This window comes from Thalassophryne amazonica, chromosome 13 (genome assembly GCF_902500255.1).
Source record: "Thalassophryne amazonica chromosome 13, fThaAma1.1, whole genome shotgun sequence".
NCBI classification, from domain to species: Eukaryota; Metazoa; Chordata; class Actinopteri; order Batrachoidiformes; family Batrachoididae; genus Thalassophryne; species Thalassophryne amazonica.
Genome location: NC_047115.1, coordinates 40098352 through 40120121, shown reverse-complemented (window position 1 = coordinate 40120121; position 21770 = coordinate 40098352). Strand labels below are relative to the sequence as shown.

The following is a 21770-nucleotide window of genomic DNA, read 5'->3' as shown; positions in this document are numbered from 1 at the left end:
CTCACTATTCCTAACCCTACTCCTACCCCCAACCCTAACCTTAACCATAACCTAATCTTACCCACCCCCTTCACTTTTAATTTTGTGCCGCCATCACAGAATGAATTAGAATGAATTTGTGCTGCCGTGATGAAAATGAGGCGCTTTTCATCACAATATCACAAACCAATACATTAATGTATATTTCGTGATGCTGAATCACGACTTGCCGTGAGAATAGGTTGAAAGAAACTCAGGTCAGACAATATGCTTGATTAAAACACTGCGCACTCTAAATGCTCCTGACACTGACAAGAGAATAAGCCACAATCCTCCAATGCGTAACGGCCAGTCATGCAAAAAAAAAAAAAGAAGAATGTCAAAAAATATTGTGGTCCAAATGAAGGGTTCATATACAAATCCTATTCAATCCATTTTTTAATGGAGAAAAATACAGCTTAACATCAGAATTTAAAGGAAAATACATTACATGTTAAATACATTAAATGCACAGATTTCCATAAATAAGACTTACTGGGTTTTGCTTCCTAACCCTTCAAATATTTGGTCATACCGAGCAGCACTAATGCTCCTGTATATGTGCACATTTAAACATCTCAGCAGCGTACAGAGCAGGGACTTATGGGTATGATGCTGTTTGCACATCTGTAAGCAGCTGCTCTGTAGACACACACCTGCCAAATGGCAACTGTACAACTTCCATACTCCTCTTATTGTACTCTCGGAGTCCAAATTCCAAGAAGCTCTCAGTCAACTTTATGATCTATACAAACTACAGCACCCTCTGTAGGTGCACACACTGGCTTTCAAGAAAAATTTTAATTACTATAAATAAAATAAAGAAAGTAAAAGAAATGTCAGAATTGGTGAGATGTGAACACTACATTTGATTGATATATAATCTGAGCTGACATAACTCTTATTATTATTTTGTGTAATATTGTGTTTACCAGTGTGTCAAGCAAACGCCAGAGCCACACCATTGGCTTCAACCAGGTCCTTCTCAAGCCATGTGTCACGCAGCACATCAGAACTTGCTGAGCTGACAACTTATATTGTATAACTGAAAAGTAGAAATTGAACTTGTCATGTATTGTGTTTATCCTCTACTGTGTGGTTGGGTTTTGGTTTTGGTTTATGTTGCTTTTCTGGCTGGGTGTGCTTTGCTTGGGTTTTCTGGTCCGTATTTCTCTTGGCTGCCTTCTTTGGGCTTGGTGGGGGGCGGTTCACTTTGGTTGGGTCACGCCTTGTTCTGGGTCTTTCTGCACTTATCACTGGGAGTATTTAAACACCACTGGTTGCACCGTTTTTTTGCCTGATCGTTGTGCCCTGTGCCATCGCTTCTAGCTCTGTACCTTGCTCTTTCTAAGTCCTGCTTCCACCTTGTGTTTTGACCACCTGCCTGTATTTTTGACCACGCCATTGCCTGATGTTTTGGATCTGTTTGCTTCTCTTGGACTGCCTCTCTGTGTACCAAACCCAGCTTAGCCTTTCAGTAAACGCCTCCTTGAACCAGAGCTACGTATTCGAGTCCTGCATTTGTCTCCAGCCTTCTTTTTCTGACAACCCTGAACTGAACTATATTTCTGGATTTTCATCATTTAGACAAATTCTGGAGAGTTTTTTCCTTTTATGACTGACTGGCTTTGATCACCGACTCACCATTTGCACTCAGTCTGCTCCTCACCATTTGGATGTTTATGAGCCAATAGTTATTGGGACCGCTGGACGCTAAGCTACAACATGTTTTTACGTGTGACATTTCTTTATGGTACTTTATGTTATTGTTAATATGACCAAAGCAGATGGTCACCTCACTGAGTCTGATCTGCTTGAGGTTTCTTGTTAGAATCCAAAAATGCTTAAGGGAGTTTTTCTTACTACCTTACTTTCTTACTACCTTACTTTCTTACTTATTGGTGGATAAGGTTTTAATTCAATTTCAATTTATTTTCATTTATATAGCACCAAATCACAACAAAATTGCCTCAAGGCACTTCACACAAATAAGGTCTAACTTTACCAACCCCCAGAGCAAGCACACAGGCGACAGTGGTAAGGAAAAACTTCCTCTGAGGAAGAAACCTCAAGCAAACCAGACTGAAAGGGGTGACCCTCTGCTTGGGTCACAACTTAAGGTTTGACCTTAAGTCATTCCAATGCTCTTCACGAGTTATGTTGTGATTTGGCACTGCATAAATAAATCAACCAAACACCAGAGGATGCTTGTTCATGTATTGGCTTAGTACAAAACAAAATTCACAAATGCGTTAAGAATTCTTTAAATAAATTACAAGCAACAGGACCTTGCAATTGGCAATGAGGCTTCACAAGTCTGCCTGTCTTTATTTAATTTATGGTTGTTGTGCATGTTAATAGATGTCAACATGGCCCAAAATAGGAGGTTCACCGGTCCTCATCTGTATCTATGAGAACCTGAAAGGTCAGAGATAACTGTGCAATAGTTAAGACAGAAATACTTGTGCTTGGCCTGCTTAATTGCGGGGGAAAACTATTTTCTTTTAAATCATTTTTGGACATTCACAGTAAGCCATATGATTAATCAAAAACAGAACAAGACACAAGATCCATTTCACTATGTACAAGCAACAGTTGCCCTTTTGGCCACCAGGACCCTGGGATTATTTAAACTAAAATATAAAACAATTATGGCAAATTGCTATGTTTAAAGATGCCAAATTGCCCCCAAACAGGAGGTTTGCTGGTCCTAGCCTGTATCTGTCATAATCTAAAATTTTAACGATGAATATACAGCAGTTTTTCAGAGTTACTGAAAGAAATTTTGTGTACTTGCTCACTCAGTGACCCATCCCATTATGCCTGTGCTTACCCTGGTAATCACAATTCAATTCAATTCAATCAATTTTTTTATATAGCGCCAAATCACAACAAACAGTTGCCCCAAGGCGCTTTATATTGTAAGGCAAGGCCATACAATAATTATGTAAAACCCCAACGGTCAAAACGACCCCCTGTGAGCAAGCACTTGGCTACAGTGGGAAGGAAAAACTCCCTTTTAACAGGAAGAAACCTCCAGCAGAACCAGGCTCAGGGAGGGGCAGTCTTCTGCTGGGACTGGTTGGGGCTGAGGGAGAGAACCAGGAAAAGACATGCTGTGGAGGGGAGCAGAGATCGATCACTAATGATTAAATGCAGAGTGGTGCATACAGAGCAAAAAGAGAAAGAAACAGTGCATCATGGGAACCCCCCAGCAGTCTACGTCTATAGCACCATAACTAAGGGATGGTTCAGGGTCACCTGATCCAGCCCTAACTATAAGCTTTAGCAAAAAGGAAAGTTTTAAGCCTAATCTTAAAAGTAGAGAGGGTGTCTGTCTCCCTGATCTGAATTGGGAGCTGGTTCCACAGGAGAGGAGCCTGAAAGCTGAAGGCTCTGCCTCCCATTCTACTCTTACAAACCCTAGGAACTACAAGTAAGCCTGCAGTCTGAGAGCGAAGCGCTCTATTGGGGTGATATGGTACTACGAGGTCCCTAAGATAAGATGGGACCTGATTATTCAAAACCTTATAAGTAAGAAGAAGAATTTTAAATTCTATTCTAGAATTAACAGGAAGCCAATGAAGAGAGGCCAATATGGGTGAGATATGCTCTCTCCTTCTAGTCCCCGTCAGTACTCTAGCTGCAGCATTTTGAATTAACTGAAGGCTTTTTAGGGAACTTTTAGGACAACCTGATAATAATGAATTACAATAGTCCAGCCTAGAGGAAATAAATGCATGAATTAGTTTTTCAGCATCACTCTGAGACAAGACCTTTCTGATTTTAGAGATATTGCGTAAATGCAAAAAAGCAGTCCTACATATTTGTTTAATATGCACTTTGAATGACATATCCTGATCAAAAATGACTCCAAGATTTCTCACAGTATTACTAGAGGTCAGGGTAATGCCATCCAGAGTAAGGATCTGGTTAGACACCATGTTTCTAAGATTTGTGGGGCCAAGTGCAATAACTTCAGTTTTATCTGAGTTTAAAAGCAGGAAATTAGAGGTCATCCATGTCTTTATGTCTGTAAGACAATCCTGCAGTTTAGCTAATTGGTGTGTGTCCTCTGGCTTCATGGATAGATAAAGCTGGGTATCATCTGCGTAACAATGAAAATTTAAGCAATACCGTCTAATAATACTGCCTAAGGGAAGCATGTATAAAGTGAATAAAATTGGTCCTAGCACAGAACCTTGTGGAACTCCATAATTAACTTTAGTCTGTGAAGAAGATTCCCCATTTACATGAACAAATTGTAATCTATTAGACAAATATGATTCAAACCACCGCAGTGCAGTGCCTTTAATACCTATGGCATGCTCTAATCTCTGTAATAAAATTTTATGGTCAACAGTATCAAAAGCAGCACTGAGGTCTAACAGAACAAGCACAGAGATGAGTCCACTGTCCGAGGCCATAAGAAGATCATTTGTAACCTTCACTAATGCTGTTTCTGTACTATGATGAATTCTAAAACCTGACTGAAACTCTTCAAATAGACCATTCCTCTGCAGATGATCAGTTAGCTGTTTTACAACTACCCTTTCAAGAATGTTTGAGAGAAAAGGAAGGTTGGAGATTGGCCTATAATTAGCTAAGATAGCTGGGTCAAGTGATGGCTTTTTAAGTAATGGTTTAATTACTGCCACCTTAAAAGCCTGTGGTACATAGCCAACTAACAAAGATAGATTGATCATATTTAAGATCGAAGCATTAAATAATGGGAGAGAGAACAAGTATTTACTTTCTGTGTTAAATACTGCAAGATGGTCAGGACTAGGAGCATGCACTGATGCCACGCAACCCCACATCCAACACACCAAGGAACTGCCCCGTGCTCTGCATACTGCAACCACCCAGTCTTCCAGTTGTTGGGGTCCAGTGAAAAAAACCACGTAGTTAAAATGTCAACATTTCCTCACTATGCAAGTGATAATACTCAATTCAACAATCAAAACACTATTGTTGTAGTTCTCGAATCTGATCTTGGTTTAAACTCAGTCTCACCTCCTCAAAGACTTGGTCTTGACTCAATCTCAACTGACAATGCAAAGTCTTGACTTTGGGATTCTGGAGTGGTCAAGACTGAGTCTAGAATAAATGTTTGGTTTGGTTTTGCGAAGATGGCCAACCCTCTGAGTCTGGTCTGCTTGAGGTTTCTTCCTCAAAAACACCAGAGGGAGTTTTTCCTTACTACTCTTGCCTAGGTTCTTGCTCAGGGAGGTGGTTAATGTCAGACTTTACCCTTGTGAAGCACCTTGGGATGGCTTGTGTTGTAATTTAGTGCAATCTAAACGAATTGAATTGAGTGGACGGATGGACTTGAATGAGGCAACATTACCACATAGATCTAGTCCCAAAAACATGCAGTCGTCACCTTAAGTCCCTTGTTAGCATCCAAGTCTCACAAAAAATACAGTCAGACAGGAAACACCAGAACCCTTAAGATAGGACCTTTGTTCTCCTGCTTAACTGTAAGATGATTAAGTAGCTAACCTATTTTCAGTTTTCTCTTCCCTGCACTGATGGTACCAGTCAAAGGTTTGGACCCATGTTCCCATTTGGGAACATGGGTCCAAACCTTTCCATAATTCCCAGCACAGCCAGAATGAAGCAACTTGGCCCAGGAGTACTATGACTAATAAAAGTATTAAGGGACAAGTTTTCTGCCAAGAGAAATCAGTTTATCCATGTAGTAGTTTGTTCACATGCAACATTCACTGATGCACCACACATGTCAGCTGTTTGATCTTGATGGAAGATGGAGGACAAAAAGATCAGAAATGTTTGTTATAATCTTTTCAGTCCAGTAATACAGTACAACCCTCTGATCTGCTGTCCAACCACATGTTTCAATTTTTTTTTTTTTTTGTTTAATATTCACATTTTTGACAAAATACAACAAATTACACTGTTTGCATGATGCATCAGTTACATTCAGATTTGACACCATGAATGGATTGGTGCTGTCTAACAAAACACACTGTAAAAGCAAAAAAGGCACAACTGAAAAAATTGCTGCAGCTTCTTATACTTTTTTAAGTTTACGTATTCATAAATAAAAAGAATATTCTGTATACTTAACTCCAAGCAGATCTTTAATCTGTCTTTTTATAACCAAGCTTTCGGTCCAAAGACTTTCATCGGGGCCACTGCGCATGAAGAAAAACCAGTTTGTCTTATGTAACCCAGAAGTCAATCAATGTCATCATCTAAAGAGGTTACACCTTTATGAGGTCACCACTGTCTAATTGGGAGTTGTAGTTCTCTAGGTACACAAGTCCACTTATACAAAACATAACAAACAAATGGAGCAAAACACAACATTGTACCCCAATGTGCAATGCAATGAACAAAAAGACACAAAATATAAAATTATAACATGATCAAACCAGGCAGAGAAGATGTACAAACATCAGACAGTGTGCGGAATTTTATTTTTATTTATTGCTGCTATTTTTCTGGCACCTTAGTGTTTGTGAGTGTGGTGTATAGTTATATAATTAAGAAGTTTACGTATTCAAAAACAACAACTTATTCAAACTTAAACATTTGAAGTTAGAGATATTGTCTGATTATAGCTAAATTAAAATGATTAAATTCACTCATATTTTCAGTATTCATGTTAATACATCTTAACAATTTTAAGTTGAAAAAAAAATACCACAATTTTAAAGTACTACTTAAGGCAAAATTACACTGTTCTTCATTGAAGTTGGGAATTAAAGCTGTACGGTCTTTCAAATTTCACAAAACTGATAAAATTTAATTTCTACTGAATTCCAGTCATTATAATGTAGATTCATTTTTGTAACATACTGCAAAATTATAGCTCATTTGAATGAAAAGAACATGTTTATCTGGGGGGGGGGGAATTCCATGGTGAATATTGTCTTTCCCTTCTAGCACCATAGTGCACATGAATGCATAATGCAGCTGACATGCGTGGAGGTTTTGAGATTAGCTGTGATCTGACTCGCTTGATGTGCATTCCTGGTGTGTGCATGTTAACATCTGTAAAATGTTGTAAATCATTTCAGAGGTGCTATCTGGTTTCAAAAACAGCATTTTTAGATTTGGAAGTGTTTACTTCTCGCTAACCTTTACAAAATAATGAGAAGCAGATCTACACAGAAATAAGATGTTTTGCGGCATTTTCCACCATCTTTGTTTATTTTGTTTGAGTGAGCAGCCAGCTGACGTCTACTATTATTACTCTGACTGGCAGTCACCCTGTACTTCCCAGTATCCCTAACACAGATTGGGGGAAGCCCCAACGTGATCTGTGATGTTGCTATCAAATGTAGGTCACGGTGTCTGATAGCCTGAATTTCTACCCTTCAGGGGTCAAAATTCTAGGCAGGGTAAAGTTTGAGCATGTTGGCAATATCATATTATGAATCCCTTAATTAAATGCTAAGAAATCAAATTGTAGTTATACTTTTTCTGACTTAAATATTAAAAAAACCTAAAGGCCATACAGATTTCAGTATATTTAAGTTTAGTGACTTTTCCTCAGACATAACGTACCTTGTAGTGTCTTTAGGCAAGTGGTTTCCTGAGCTTGATATCAGCCTTTGAGTCCTGTTCGTGCTGTCTGTGTCCTTGCACACAATAAAGCCGCTACTCCTTCTTGCATAACACCCTTAATCTGCATGGTCTCAGTCAATCCCAGCTCTAAATGTGCACAGGTTTTGCCTGGGGAAGTAATCTGTGTTGGATTGGCGTCCCATTCAGGGAGAGTCATGCAATCTAATCCGCTTCATGCTATTGAATCCAGATATAAGCACCGGGGGGACAGGGCATATATAGGACTTACATCTATCTTAAAAAAAAATCTAAGAATTCCTATGTTAACTGCACAATACACAAATATATAATCTTCTTGGGAAAGCAAGTTGAATACATGGATTGTGATGAATTATACTGAAATGAACTTAAATTCTGTCTGACAAACCGAGTGTAACTACGGCTTCGAAAGCGAACATTTGCGGCCGACATTAATATTTGGCTTGATAATCTGAAGAGCATGGCTGAAATAGGACTGTATGAGTCACATTTTCATGCACTCTGATGAAATCATGCTTTTGGGAAAAGCTGAAGTTCAGGGTGAAGAGCAAAGTTGCAGGTTTGATATGAGACATTTCTAGTTGGTGTTTGCTACTGACTATGAAAAAGCTAACAGGTTTCAGGCTGAGCACACCCTTCTGTCTCTCTTCACAGAGAACATGAACCAAAATAAATGTTATTTTTTTAAACATGTGAGGCGCAGAGGGAATCGGATTTAATAACTGACATACATGTACACAGACAACATTATTTTGTCAATCTCAGCCCTGCGCTGGCTTTAAGGACATTCCATTACTGACTGCAGTCACTGTAAGAGGCAAATCCCTCACTGACTCGACTCTCTTATAGCTCCTAGTTTCCATCATAGTCAATAGAAGCAGATAAGAAATGCAGCCCACCCAAATACAGGACTCCAGAGTTCCTTCTGCGGTCAGGTTGAGTTAACTGTAACCAGTGAAAATGTCAGTGCTCTGTTTACTACCCTCTACTGCTGCACCCTTCCATCCATTCCCACATTCCTCTTTTACAAATTACATTTGTCATTCTGAAAGCTGATGGTTTACATTGGCATGCTTTGAACCTTGTGTGCATATGCGCGTGCATGTGCGTACATATGCATGTGCGCCTGACTCACAAAGTGCAGCCTATGTCATATGCGCTGGGGCATCAAGTGGGGTTTTTTTAGACAATGAGCACATGCCAAAAAGAGAGAGAGCTGTTTCCCTAAACTGTGTGTGTGATCTCCTACCTGTTATTGTGATGTTGCTGTAGATGTTGGAGAGTTGTTCTTTCAGCAGGACGAGCTGTGTGCTGGCAGCCTTCTCCCTCTGCAGCTCCAACATCATGTCGGGGTGGTTGGCCAGTTTACAGCCGTTCTGCTTGTCCAAGGCAATGTCACTGCGCACAATGTCTGCAAAGAGAAGAAATATACGCTGTAGAAATGGCTGTCTTTCATGTTGATTTGAAAAATGTCACAGCTGTGATCATTTGAGTTAATATTTATTTTGTTCAGTTCTGCAATTTTCTGTAACATTTTCATAAAACGACAAAGATTTTTTAAAAATCATGTTATTAATACACACACACACACACGTACGTGTATATAAAATTAGCGTGTTGCCGGGAGGATACACGGGCTCTAGATTGGGTAGTGTTTATAAAATAGGTAGCTGATATTTTTCAAGGGTGGTAATAAATTGTGCAAAGCTTCTATAATGAGTTGGAATGCTGTGTGGGTCCAGAAAGTTTTTAGAACCTACACCTCAACAGTTTTCTTGAACAAGAATTCAACCCTTTTATTTCCTGTTAATATAATTTTTATGTTAATTTACTGTCTTAATGTATTTATAAATTGTTTAGGTTCTTGTTCTCATGTACAAACTATTATTATTATTCGAATTATTATTAATATTTTATTTTATTATTACTACTTCTATTTTGTCATTTAAAATATAAAATAGAAGTAGTAATAATAATAAAATAATAATAATATTTTGTATATAGTCATTTAGGGTATACAGTGGCCAAGTGGTTCAGTGCGAAGGGTTCCCGGTTCAAACCCCACCCCTGCCACATTTCTCCATGTAATCTGGAGTTGCATCAGGAAGGCATTCGGCGTAAAACTTGTGCCAATTCAACATGCAGATCCACCTCGGATTTGCTGTGGTGACCCCGAGTGCAAAAAACAAGGGAACAGCCTAAGGGACTTACTTTTTCTTACTTCTACTTTGTCTTTTAATTTTTAAATGGACCACATTGGAAATGTGTTTTCACTTTCTTGTGTCATCCATGTATTTTTAACGTATTTACACTTATATTATGTACTTACTAAATAAAATCACATGCACACACACGCACTCACACTTTTAATATGTAAATGATTTACCGCCAGTGTTGCCACAGTTACTTTGAAAAAGTAATCCAATTACTGATTACTGATTACTCCTTGAAAAAGTAACTTAGTTACTTTACTGATTACTCAATTGTAAAAGTAACTAAGTTAGATTACTAGTTACCTTTTTAGTTACTTTTTCCAGCTGCCGACAACAACCCTCTGCCACCTCAACATGACAATGATACCTGTTTTGCCAAAACTTACTTTATAGTCACCCTTTCTTGACTTCAATGAAAATAAATACTTGTTTTATAAAAAGTAAAATAAAGACCTCTTTCTTGACCTCATATTTAACTGTTGACAGCACTGTAACAGTAAAACTTGCAATTTCGAACCTACATTGTTTATAAATGTAACTATTAAATTCATTCTAGCATTTTTCTAGCATTTAAATTCTCTCTAAATATTTTACTTGTCGAAATTAATATTATTTTAAGTAGTATTAGTAGTTGTAGTAAAAAAAGGCTTCAAAACTGGGCCTTTAATCTAGGGGTGTTGTGAGGGGGGCACATCCCTCCCCCACGCCCCCATTCCATCTGGATTCGCCCCTACTTTGGCGTTTGAGCACAAAGAATGGATAACATTTATTTATGCAGAAAACGTGACCAGATTTACAGGTAAGAACGTTTTATTGTGTTTTCACATCATGTGGTCCTCAGAAAGAGAGTTTAGGTGCATTTGAGTGGAAAATAGTGTTAGTTGTTGATGCGTCGCGGAGGATCAGCTGTTTTAACGTGCAGATATGGAGCGGCTCAGCTCAGCTCTAAATAAAGGAGGAAAAAAGTATAAAAATGTCTTTGTAAAGCTCAGTGCAGGTGTGCTGATCACCGTGCTTTAAGAGGAGACGACGAGTCGAGCAGCTGCAAAAAACCGTGGATGAAAAGCTCACAGCTCACTGAAAGTGGGCAGTTCAGTCGAACCCCGACCTCCTGCCCATAGACCAAGTTTAATGCTGCTATCGACCCACAATGAAAAATAATAGTAACGCACAGTGACATGAAGAAGTAACTTTAATCTGATTACTGATTTGGAAAGATTAACGCGTTAGATTACTCGTTACTAAAAAAAGTGATCAGATTAGACCGGCATCACTGTTTACCGCCCCCTGCTGGATGAGCATGTGAGTCCAGAATGTAAATATCAATGTTCATTGTTCAGTGTTGAATATTATATGTAACTTCTCTAAAATTATTAATCCTATCAACGTTCAGTTTTGGCACTGTTCATCCTTGACCCACAATACATAAGCATGGCAAACAGTAAATGTCAGCTCTCCACAATTTGTGCGTGATCAAAAGTCCACACACACAGCTTTTTGTCAATCTGCTGTAAGCAGGTGCTTTTAATTTGGCAAACAGAGATGGTGGTGGAAGACATTAAAAGCAATACACATTTCACTCATGGTACCAACATGACACTTAAGCCACTCATGGTAACAGCAACATAACACTTAAATAAACTCACTAAACTAAATGAACTACAAAAAAAATCAAAAACACTAAACACTGTAAAACCAACATTAACCAAAATAACATTTAAAAATTCAAAACCCCAAACTCCCATGGTGCATTGCAGCACAATGTCCATTGCTTACTGTTTAGCTAGGATCGCTAATTTCTCCAAAAATATTTGTCCTGTCCACTTTCCGTTTTCTCAGTGTTCATCCTTGACCAAATACATAAGCATACCAAACAGCAAATGTCATACACATGCACACACACAGAGGCACCTTGGCTATTATAATATAGATGACTATGAGGCAACAGTGCTAACCACTCACCCACCATGCCACTCCTGGCAGGACCAATAATAACCATACTTGTTGTGTGTTGGGGGGTTTGGCTGGATGTTTTTGTGTTGTTTTCTTTTCTTTGCTCTCCAGGTGGTATGCAAACTGGTTTTTGTCTGTGGAGACGGTGCTGGCAGAAGAATCCTTCACCCTCATCAACATTATTGGCTGCACTTGTGGAGGATGTCCACGTGCAGGCCTAATGACTCGCAGCACCTGTGGATGATGCTCACGTGCAGACTTAAGGACTTTCAGCTGAAGCAGATAATTAGATGGCATTCTGCATTTAAGCCATGAGTGGTTCAAGCAGAATTGCCGGGAACTCGACCTTGTGACGTTCGTTTGTGAGACGCTGAGGACCGCGCCTGGGTTTGACACATCGTGCCTGTGAAGGAGGACGGGTGAGGGACACATGCTGTCAGCACACATCAGAGAGTGTTTGTCGTGTCCACCTGGGGGGTGTTTGGCAGTGAATTTGAGTCCAGAAGCGCCGGGCTTCGATCCCTTTGGGCGCTGGAGAGCGCGCTGTCCTTCACTCCGCCAGACAAGCTATATATTATGTTGTACACAATTATTACACAGAAAGGGCAATAAATGTTTTGTTTTTGGAACCGCTTTCTGGTTATTTAGCGCTGGGTTCAGTCAGACGCAGGTCCGCTCCTCAACCCGCGTCGGCACATAACAGTAGTTCCCGGCCATTTTAAAATGGACCCAGTGGCAGAAGCGGTTCCGTTTGCCGAAAGAGTTCAAGAACACTTGGAGAAAATATGGGAGCAATTACAGCATCTCGCAATCAAATCAAACAAACTGATGCCCGCGTTACGGAGCTTGCAGTGCAAGCCGTTCCGCTTCCTGCTGCTCCAGCTGCGGTACCAGTGATACCGGTTCAGATAACTCCGTCACCCAGAGATTCGGCTTCCGAACCAATTATTTGTCATCCGGAGCCTTATGCGGGAAACGTTGAAGCTTGTGCTCCGTTTTTGATGCAATGTTCTCTGGTTTTTGCTCAGCGATCGGCTTCCTTCTCTTCTGATGGTAGCCGTGTCTCATATGTGACAAATTTGCTCCGAGGTGACGCCTTAGCTTGGATCACTGTGTTGTGGAGTAATAACTCTCCATTGTTAGGATCCTTTAAGGATTTCTCCCGGGAGTTCCGATTGGTTTTTGACCATCCGGTGAAAACAAATACCGTTGCCCAACGGTTGCTGAATCTCAGGCAGGGGAGGCAGAGTGCGGCGGATTATTCCGTGGATTTCTGAATTTTTTCTGCTCAGTCCGGTTGGAATACCGCAGCTTTAAGAGGAGTGTTTGTGGATGGTTTGAACAATTCATTAAAAGACGAGCTAGCAGTCCGTGACGAACCAAACGATTTAGATGAACTAATATCTTTGGTTATTCGTCTGGATGATCGGATAAAGGAGCATGGACGCGAGAGAGGGCGGACATCAGAGCGGGTCTTTTCGTCTCGGGGCTTTCCCTGACACAGATCTGGGCCGCCTCTTCTTCGCCCCACTGAGACGCCTCCGACGGGACCTCTGGCTCCTCTTGCGGATGAGCCCATGCAGCTCGGACGAGCTGAAGCCGCCATATTGCCCCGGTCACATAAGCGTCAAGAAAGATAGTGATGACGTATCTCCAGGTGTTCTGGGACAGGCACGATAATGGACACAAAAAAAAAAAAACATAATTAGTTTCTTGGGCTGTTTTTGTTTTTTTGTGAGGGGTTATAAATTGTTTGGGTGTTTGGAGGCAGTTCTGGTGGAGTGAACGACTGGCGGGTTGGAGCTCGGCTGGACTCAGCCAATCGTCGTTTTTTATCATTTAAATTTAGGTATTTTCTGTTTGGGATTGGGTCGTTTTGTTTTTTTATTTCCCTGCTTCCCTACCCCAACCTCACTTGCCCTAAGACCGTTCGTCTTGTGGGTTGTGGGGTGGTGCAAGTTGGTCACGCTGAGTGTTTCTCAGAAGACCTCTGCACCTGGGGGGGGGGGGGGTGTTTGTCAGGGGCGTTTTTTTGGGTTTGGTTAGGGCCCGGTTCCACTCCAGCCTCAGTGGGCCTTTGACCGTTCGTCATTGGTGTTACCGGGGTGTGGTGCAGCGGGAACATACCTCAGTCGGAGGGGTGGGCCGATCTGTTGCCGTTCGCCATTTCGGTAGTTCCACCCCTCCCGATAGGCTGGTGGTATGGTCGGGTAGGGGCACCGGACGTATTTCCGGTTTTCCGCTGCGCTTCGGGGTTGGGACCGGGTTAGTTTTTCCTGTTTCCTTCCCCGGCTTAGTGATTTTGTGCCGTTCGCCAAAACAGAGCTAACGACTGGCTCTGGGAGTGATCTGGGGTCTTTCGGGGTGCTGGGGGAGGTAACAGGGTTTTCCAGTTGTTTTATTTGCCCCCGGGGTGTTTTAATGAAGTCCGCCGGGGGTTGGATTTTTGTGTTTTTATACTTCCTTCCAGGTTCCACCTCCAGGGTTGATGGGACGGTCCTCTGGGGGGGGGAGGGATTGATTGTGGGGCCGACTCACCAAGTGTGGCCGGGTCTGGCTTCCTGGGTTGTGGGGAGGGAGCCTCCTGGGGTTGATGGTACGGTCCTCTGGGGGGCGCTGCTCCTCCATGTAAACCTGGGGACCTCTGTGGGATTCCGGTTTTGGTTTTCTCTCCTAGAACTGGCGGTAAAGGTCTTCTGGGGGGGGGGGTTGGGCTGCATATCGTTCTGGGGGGGGTTGGTTGTTATTTTTCTTTGTGAATTTGTGTTTGTATTGTGTTGTTGGGGCTGTGTTGGGTTTTTGCATTTGGGAGTTTTTCTTTTCTTCCCGGGGTTGGATGGGACGGTTCCCTGGGGAGGTTTTGGGTGGGTTTTGTGTTTTTCTTGTATGTTGGGTTGTATATGGGACTTTTTTGGGGTTTTGTTGATTCCAGCCGCGGTGCCCTGTCCTGCTGTCTGCTGTGGACCTTGGGAGCGTTACGCCGTCTGCTTGCTGTCATGGACCCCGGAGGGAGGTGCTGTTCTTGGGCCTGGTCTGTTCGGTCGCCGGGAGGCTTCCCGTTGATGGGGGGGTACTGTTGTGTGTTGGGGGGTTTGGTTGGATGTTTTTGTGTTGTTTTCTTTTCTTTGCTCTCCAGGTGGTATGCAAACTGGTTTTTGTCTGTGGAGATGGTGCTGGCAGAAGAATCCTTCACCCTCATCAACATTATTGGCTGCACTTGTGGAGGATGTCCACGTGCAGGCCTAATGACTCGCAGCACCTGTGGATGATGCTCACGTGCAGACTTAAGGACTTTCAGCTGAAGCAGATAATTAGATGGCGTTCTGCATTTAAGCCATGAGTGGTTCAAGCAGAATTGCCGGGAACTCGACCTTGTGACGTTCGTTTGTGAGACACTGAGGACCGCGCCTGGGTTTGACACATCGTGCCTGTGAAGGAGGATGGGTGAGGGACACATGCTGTCAGCACACATCAGAGAGTCAGTTTGTCGTGTCCACCTGGGGGGTGTTTGGCGGTGAATCTGAGTCCAGAAGCGCCGGGCTTCGATCCCTTTGGGCGCTGGAGAGCGCGCCGTCCTTCACTCCGCCAGACAAACCATATATTATGTTGTACACAATTATTACACAGAAAGGGAAATAAATGTTTTGTTTTTGGAACCGCTTTCTGGTTATTTAGCGCTGGGTTCAGTCAGACCCAGGTCCGCTCCTCAACCCGTGTCGGCACATAACAATACTGGCTTTATCTAAGTTTGAAAGTACAAAGGTAGAAGATTCCAGTTTTTACTGCTCCACACAAACCTCTAGTTTTGCAGTTTGAGAGATATTACCTACAAAAACAGGCATGTACCCCTGCAGGTCATCAGCATAACAATAAAAGTCAATCTCACACTACTCACATTTATTAAAGGAGCAGATACAAATTTCTTATTAATTTATTAAAAGGTCTCAGCCATGACAGAACTTGACATGCCAAAATAACTTTGAATTCTCTTGGGTGAAATGCAGTGATCAACAGCGTCAAAGGTTTCACTTGGAGCAGTGCCGAAGTGGAATCTGCATTGAGAGACAACAACATTCCCTTCACCATTTTAGCAAGTGCAGCAAGAGATTGAACCAGGAACCTGTGATGCCACGCAAGGTACACAATTGCATAAAGGAAGCAACTTGAGGAATAAGGACCTTGCTCAAGAAAGGGCACATTAGTGAGTTTCCTGTTTGTGGGAACTCTCACCTCCACAAGCCTGCCTCTTTAACCTCACCAGCCTTACATATATAAAGATAACAATGTGTGTGTATATATATATATAAATATATATATATATATATATATATATATATATATACACACACACACACACAAGTGTGTGAGAAAGGTGCTTTTAGTCTACACCACATTTGGTGTGCTGACAGTTTGGATCACTAGGCTCCTTACGGGCATTTGAAACATGAAAATTTCACTCAGTGGAAACAATGGAGCACAGACTTCTTTGACGATCCATTACAACAAAAACTGCAACAAGCCATATTATTACAGACTTGCGTGTTGCCCGTGGGAATCCATGGGCTCTAGATTGGGTAGTGTTTATAAAATAGGTAGCTGACATTTTTCAAGGGTGGTAAAAAATTAAACAAAGCTTGTATAATGAGTTGGAATGCTGTGTGAGTCAAGAATGTTTTTAGAACATTAGAACCTTAGACCACAGCAGTACTTAGAACAAGAACTCATCCTTTTTATTTCATGTTAATTATGTAATTTTTTAATGTTACTTTACTGTCTTAAAGTATTTATAAATTGTTTAGATTCTTATCATATACACACTATTATTATCATCATCATTTTATTTTTGCTTCTCTTTTGCCATTTGATTTTTAAATGGACCACAGTGGAAATAACTGTTTTCACTTTCTTGTGTCATCCATGTGTTTTTAATGTATTTATAATTATATTATGTACTTACATTGAATTTGCTAAATAAAATCACACACACTTGCTTTTAATATAAAGATGATTTACCACACCCTGCTGGAATGGCCTGTGAGTCCAGAATGTAGTTAACAACATTTGCTAATATCTGTAGCTTCTCCAAAAATATTAGTCCTATCAAAGTTCCATTTTGGCGGCATTCATCCTTGACCTAAAATACATAAACATACCAAAGTGCAAATGTCAGCTCTCCCCAGTTTGTGCATGATTGAAATTATACACACACGCGCATGGAGAGCTTTTTGTCTTTTCCACATTCTGCTGCAAGCAAGTACTTCTAATTTTTAAACATACAGAAACACAGACTGGCGGAAGACATCAAATGCAATACTCTGCTCATTTATGGTACCAGCAACATGACACTTAACTAAACTGACTAAACCACCTGAACTACAAAAACATAATAAATCAATGACACTAACACACTGTTAAACTACCATGAACCACAACAATATTTAAACCCCAGACTCCCATGGTGCATTCCAGCACAACGTCCATTGTTTACTGGTTAGCTAAAATAGTAAATTTCTTCAAAAACATTTGTCCTATCAACTTTCAGTTTTCACAGCATTCATCTTTGACCCAAAATACATAAGTATACCAAATGGAAAATGTCAGCTCTCCCTGGTTTCTGTGTGAACAAAGTCATACACATGCACGCACGCACACAGACCACTTGGTTATTATAACATAGATATTTGGAATAAAATGCTCTGAAATGCCTGGACACACTCAGTTCACACTAATGTTAATCATTAGCATTGTGTTATGGAATGATGATGTCGTTTTCAAGAGGTGAACAATTAAATCCATCATGAGTCACTGCTTTAAGGCGGTTGCTTTGGTCAGGTCATCATCCATAGTGTGAAAATAAATTTAATAATATAAAACTTCTTTTCCTGTGTGTTTATTTGCAGCTCGCAAACCAGCTTTAGAGGTGCATACCACCTCCTATTGTATCAAAGTGTGTAGAATCATGGCATTAATTACTCTAATTCAATACAATACAGAACGTGAAACAAAGTGAAAAAATAAAATAATAAAAATATGTTTAAAAGTTACTATTGTAAAACAGCACATTTGATATTTTCAGCACAGTCAGACAGCACTTCCAAAAGACTGACTTTATTCAATGTTGACTAACAATGACTGAATGCAGCCCTGAAACTTTTTTTTTTTGGTTGTTTCAAAACTTAAATAACAGAATCTAGCAACTTCATTAATTATTTTACTTTCTGCAATTACTATGTACAAAACGTTTTTTTTTCTAATCAAGATGAAGATAAATAAATAAGTCTGTCACATCTTGCACATTTAATAGAATATGTGAAATATTTATCTTGCAGAATATTTACATTTTCATTTTTTTTTCCATTTTGCCCCGTCAGTTTCCAGACAGTTAAATTTCATGCATGAAGACAAGCAGCAAAACAGCATGCCTGGAACACTGTTGTTATAAACAGCGCGAACACACATACACACATACATACATATAAGTAAAAGTAAGTCCCTTCGGCTGCTCCCTTGTTTGCACTCGGGGTCGCCACAGCAAATCCAAGGTGGATCTGCATGTTGAATTGGCACAGGTTTTACCCCGGATGCCCTTCCTGACGCAACTCCATATATGACGCAACTCCATATATATATATATATATATATATATATATATATATATATATATATATATATATATATATATATATTTGGCTTTATAAGGATTTTAATGTTATTAGTGCAAAGGAGCATTCACAAAAACACAAACTCACTATCCAGATAGATAGATAGATAGATAGATAGATAGATAGATAGATAGATAGATAGATAGATAGATAGATAGATAGATAGATAGATAGATAGATAGATAGATAGATAGATAGATAGATAGATAGATAGATAGATAGATAGATAGATAGATAGATAGATAGATAGATAGATAGATAGATAGATAGATAGATAGATAGATAGATAGATAGATAGAATGTATGAGCAGAAGATTTACAGTGTAATCACCGTCTTCGTAGTTCTTCAGGTAATAGTCTGGTCCGGGCCCTCTGAACTTGGCGAGGTTCTTCATGTTGTGGAACTGCAGGAAGTCTGTACGTTTTCCGCCAAAACGCAGAAAAGCAGGCGCCAGACCGCGCGCCAGGGTCACGAGCCGCCGGGAACTGCGCGCAGAATGAAAACCTCACAACAAAACCCCAAATCTTCAACAGCAAAATTCATATGTATAATAATGATACATGATAGTGTGGAGGGGCGCAGAAAATAATGAGGAAAAACTTGAAAAAGTCTTTTCTTTAAAGTTCAGTTTGATTTATTATTTTATATCTGGGGGAGAAAAAGACAATATAGGTTTTAAGGAATTTAACATTCCCAGTAAGGCGCGGTTTTCATTTTAACATCAACGAGGCAAAGAAACGGACAAACACTTTGGAAAACTGGTGCAATACGTACAGAACAGTTGGACTCCACAATGTAACACTGAAAGAGCTGGTGTCCACAAAATGGGAAAAAAAATTTTGTTTGTTTTTTTTTTTTTAAATCCTGCATGCAAAATAAATTACTTGTATGTTGTAATACTGTAATATAATTTTGAGTATTTATTTATTTATTTATTTATTATATAACAAAATTAATTTTTAATTTAAAGCTGCATTGAAAGGGCAGGATTTTTTTTTTTTGGTATATTTATCCACGGATCACACTTTTTAAATGGCCCAACGTGACGGTCTGCAGATTTATAGACTTTATTTTAACTTAGAACAAAGTGCGCAGTATAAAAAAATGATAATGGTTGCAAAGTAGGAAAGTCGAGTTTATGACAAACCTTAATGGTATTAGTGACATTAATTTAAAAAAAGAGATTTTAATATTGTCGATGCTGTTGCATCACGTGAGTTTGCCTTATTATTTTATGAGATTTGAACACACTGAGAAGTTTTTACTTTATGCTTGAATATTATTACTGGTGCCAGAAATTAACCTAATGTTTTACAGAATTAAGATGTGACATTTGCCTGTATGCGGTTTCCCTCCCGTTTTGTCCATGTTTGAGGTGTGTGATTTAAAAGCTGACCAAAACAGTGACAGTGACGCAGCACAGAACGCAGTGATTGATGGCTGCAATAAGACTTTTCTAATCAGTGTTTTAGTTAAACATGCTTACCCTGCAGCAAATCTGAAGCTATTTTATAACTTTCGTTCTAAATAACAGTGTTAGATAATGAAACACATGGCAGTGATGTACAGACTTACATTATTATAACAGATGCGTAAAAGTAAACAAAACAGAAATAGAAATAAAGTCATTTTTCCCAAACAAGAAACGAAATAAAATGTTGACACTATACAAACGACGCAGTGGAACTGAGTTACCTCTGATTTTAGATGTGTCTTGGGGAAAATATTCAACTGCATGTTTATATATGAAGATGGATAATGAAGCTGGCGCATCGATATTCAGGATAGATCAAATGATGGCAATAGTTTTTGTGCAAAGCTGTTCTGCTCGTGTTACCAAACAGCCAAAAAGAAATGTAATAATCTCGACAAAAATCTTTTGATACTCAAAAATACTCCGTTTTCCACTCGCCTCGATAGATGAAAATAAAACATGGGCTCGCTTCATAAGAATTTAGACAACGTGGCTGCTGCGTGCGTAATGAATAAATCAAAACAACAGAAAAGGAGTGGATTGGGACACCGAGAAAAATCGATGTTGTTTATACCTCAGAAAGTCCAGCCAGCCGTCTTTGATGATCGACGGATCCAGCTGTAAAGAGAGGAAGTTGTCGTTCAGAACTTTAATGGGACTACGGGTGTTGACGTCCAGGAGAACCAACGTCCTCTCCATAAAGCCCGGGCGCTTCCCGGCTCCGGCGCTCTGATACGTAGAGGAGGAGGAAGGGGAGGAAGAGAGCACCGACTGCATTGCTAGAGATGCCAAAGATGCCAGCCACACGGAGGACCATGGGAATGCGCACGATGAGCTTTGAGGCATCGTCTTGGTTTGGCGAGCAAGACGATCGGCGTGCGTATAACGAGGCGTAAAGGTGAGAGAAAAACTGTAAAACACACTCTGCTGCCGCCGAGCTCGATGGTGATTCTTCACCTCTGTCTCATCGATCTGGATCTGTCTTTCTGTCTAGTTGTCTCACCCCTCTGCCCCCCTCCCCGCCCCTCAGTCCTCCCCCCCCCCCCCTTTTTTTTTTTTTTTTTTTTTTTTTTGATGGGAAGCTGCGCAACAAGAGCGCACGCCCCGGACCAGCCTTCCCGGCTGTGAGAGCCAGGAGCTGGGAGGAGGAGAGGAAGCAGCACCGCCCCTCCAAAGTTCTCTGAGGTATGCGGGCAAAGCTATTTTAGAGTTAAGTGATGTTTCTGATCGAAGAGAACGTCAACGTTTATGCAAAATTGGTGCAACAATTGAAATGTCAGATTGAATATAAGTCACATCCTGTATTGAAAGCTCAATAACAAATACATATTCACTGCATCATTATGCATATTTATAAGATAAAATATGGACGCAATGTAAGGTGAAAAGAACTGCTGAGTATAGACTTATTTATGCTCTTAAATGCGACCAAATCCACAAAAATAGCATACAGTGGAATAACTGCACTGAAGGTTCCCTCCGTTGCGCGTGAACCCCCTCGCGCATTAACGGTCCTAAAATTAAACGGTAAGGCCTAAGAAAACAAAACGAGGCCTGCTGTAAAACAAATAGACGCATTCACATAATAACAGGATGAGTAATTTGTGCAGAGCCTTAATTTGTTTTGGCAAACAATTTTACGCATTTTATAGGACGAATGGTATTTGGAGGGGGCGACGTAAACACCTGGTGTCATGTGGAAAAGCAAAGCCGATTTGGGATTTAAATTTCTGTGCGCGGAGCTCATCACGTCTTTATGTGCGTTTTCTCTCCAGATGTTCAGAGAAACGCATTAAAAGAAAATGTAACCTACTGTGATTTCACCCTGGGGTGACGCGCGCCAAAGTCTACCCCAGAATTTCAGACTAGCG

At 40.4% G+C, this 21770-nt stretch overlaps 1 protein-coding gene across 1 annotated transcript in view; it reads right to left on the bottom strand.

Moving 5' to 3' along the window:
- hpse2 (heparanase 2) overlaps positions 1-20796 on the bottom strand; it is a 174616-nt gene extending 153820 nt beyond the window's left edge. The window contains exons 1-3 of the mRNA XM_034185268.1: positions 20474-20796; positions 18756-18910; positions 8846-9007 (exon numbers count right to left, since the gene is read on the bottom strand). Coding sequence (XP_034041159.1) covers positions 8846-9007; positions 18756-18910; positions 20474-20745 — 589 coding nt within the window. The 5' untranslated portion in view covers positions 20746-20796. The remainder of the gene's footprint in view (positions 1-8845; positions 9008-18755; positions 18911-20473) is intronic.
- Positions 20797-21770: the final 974 nt, after the last annotated feature.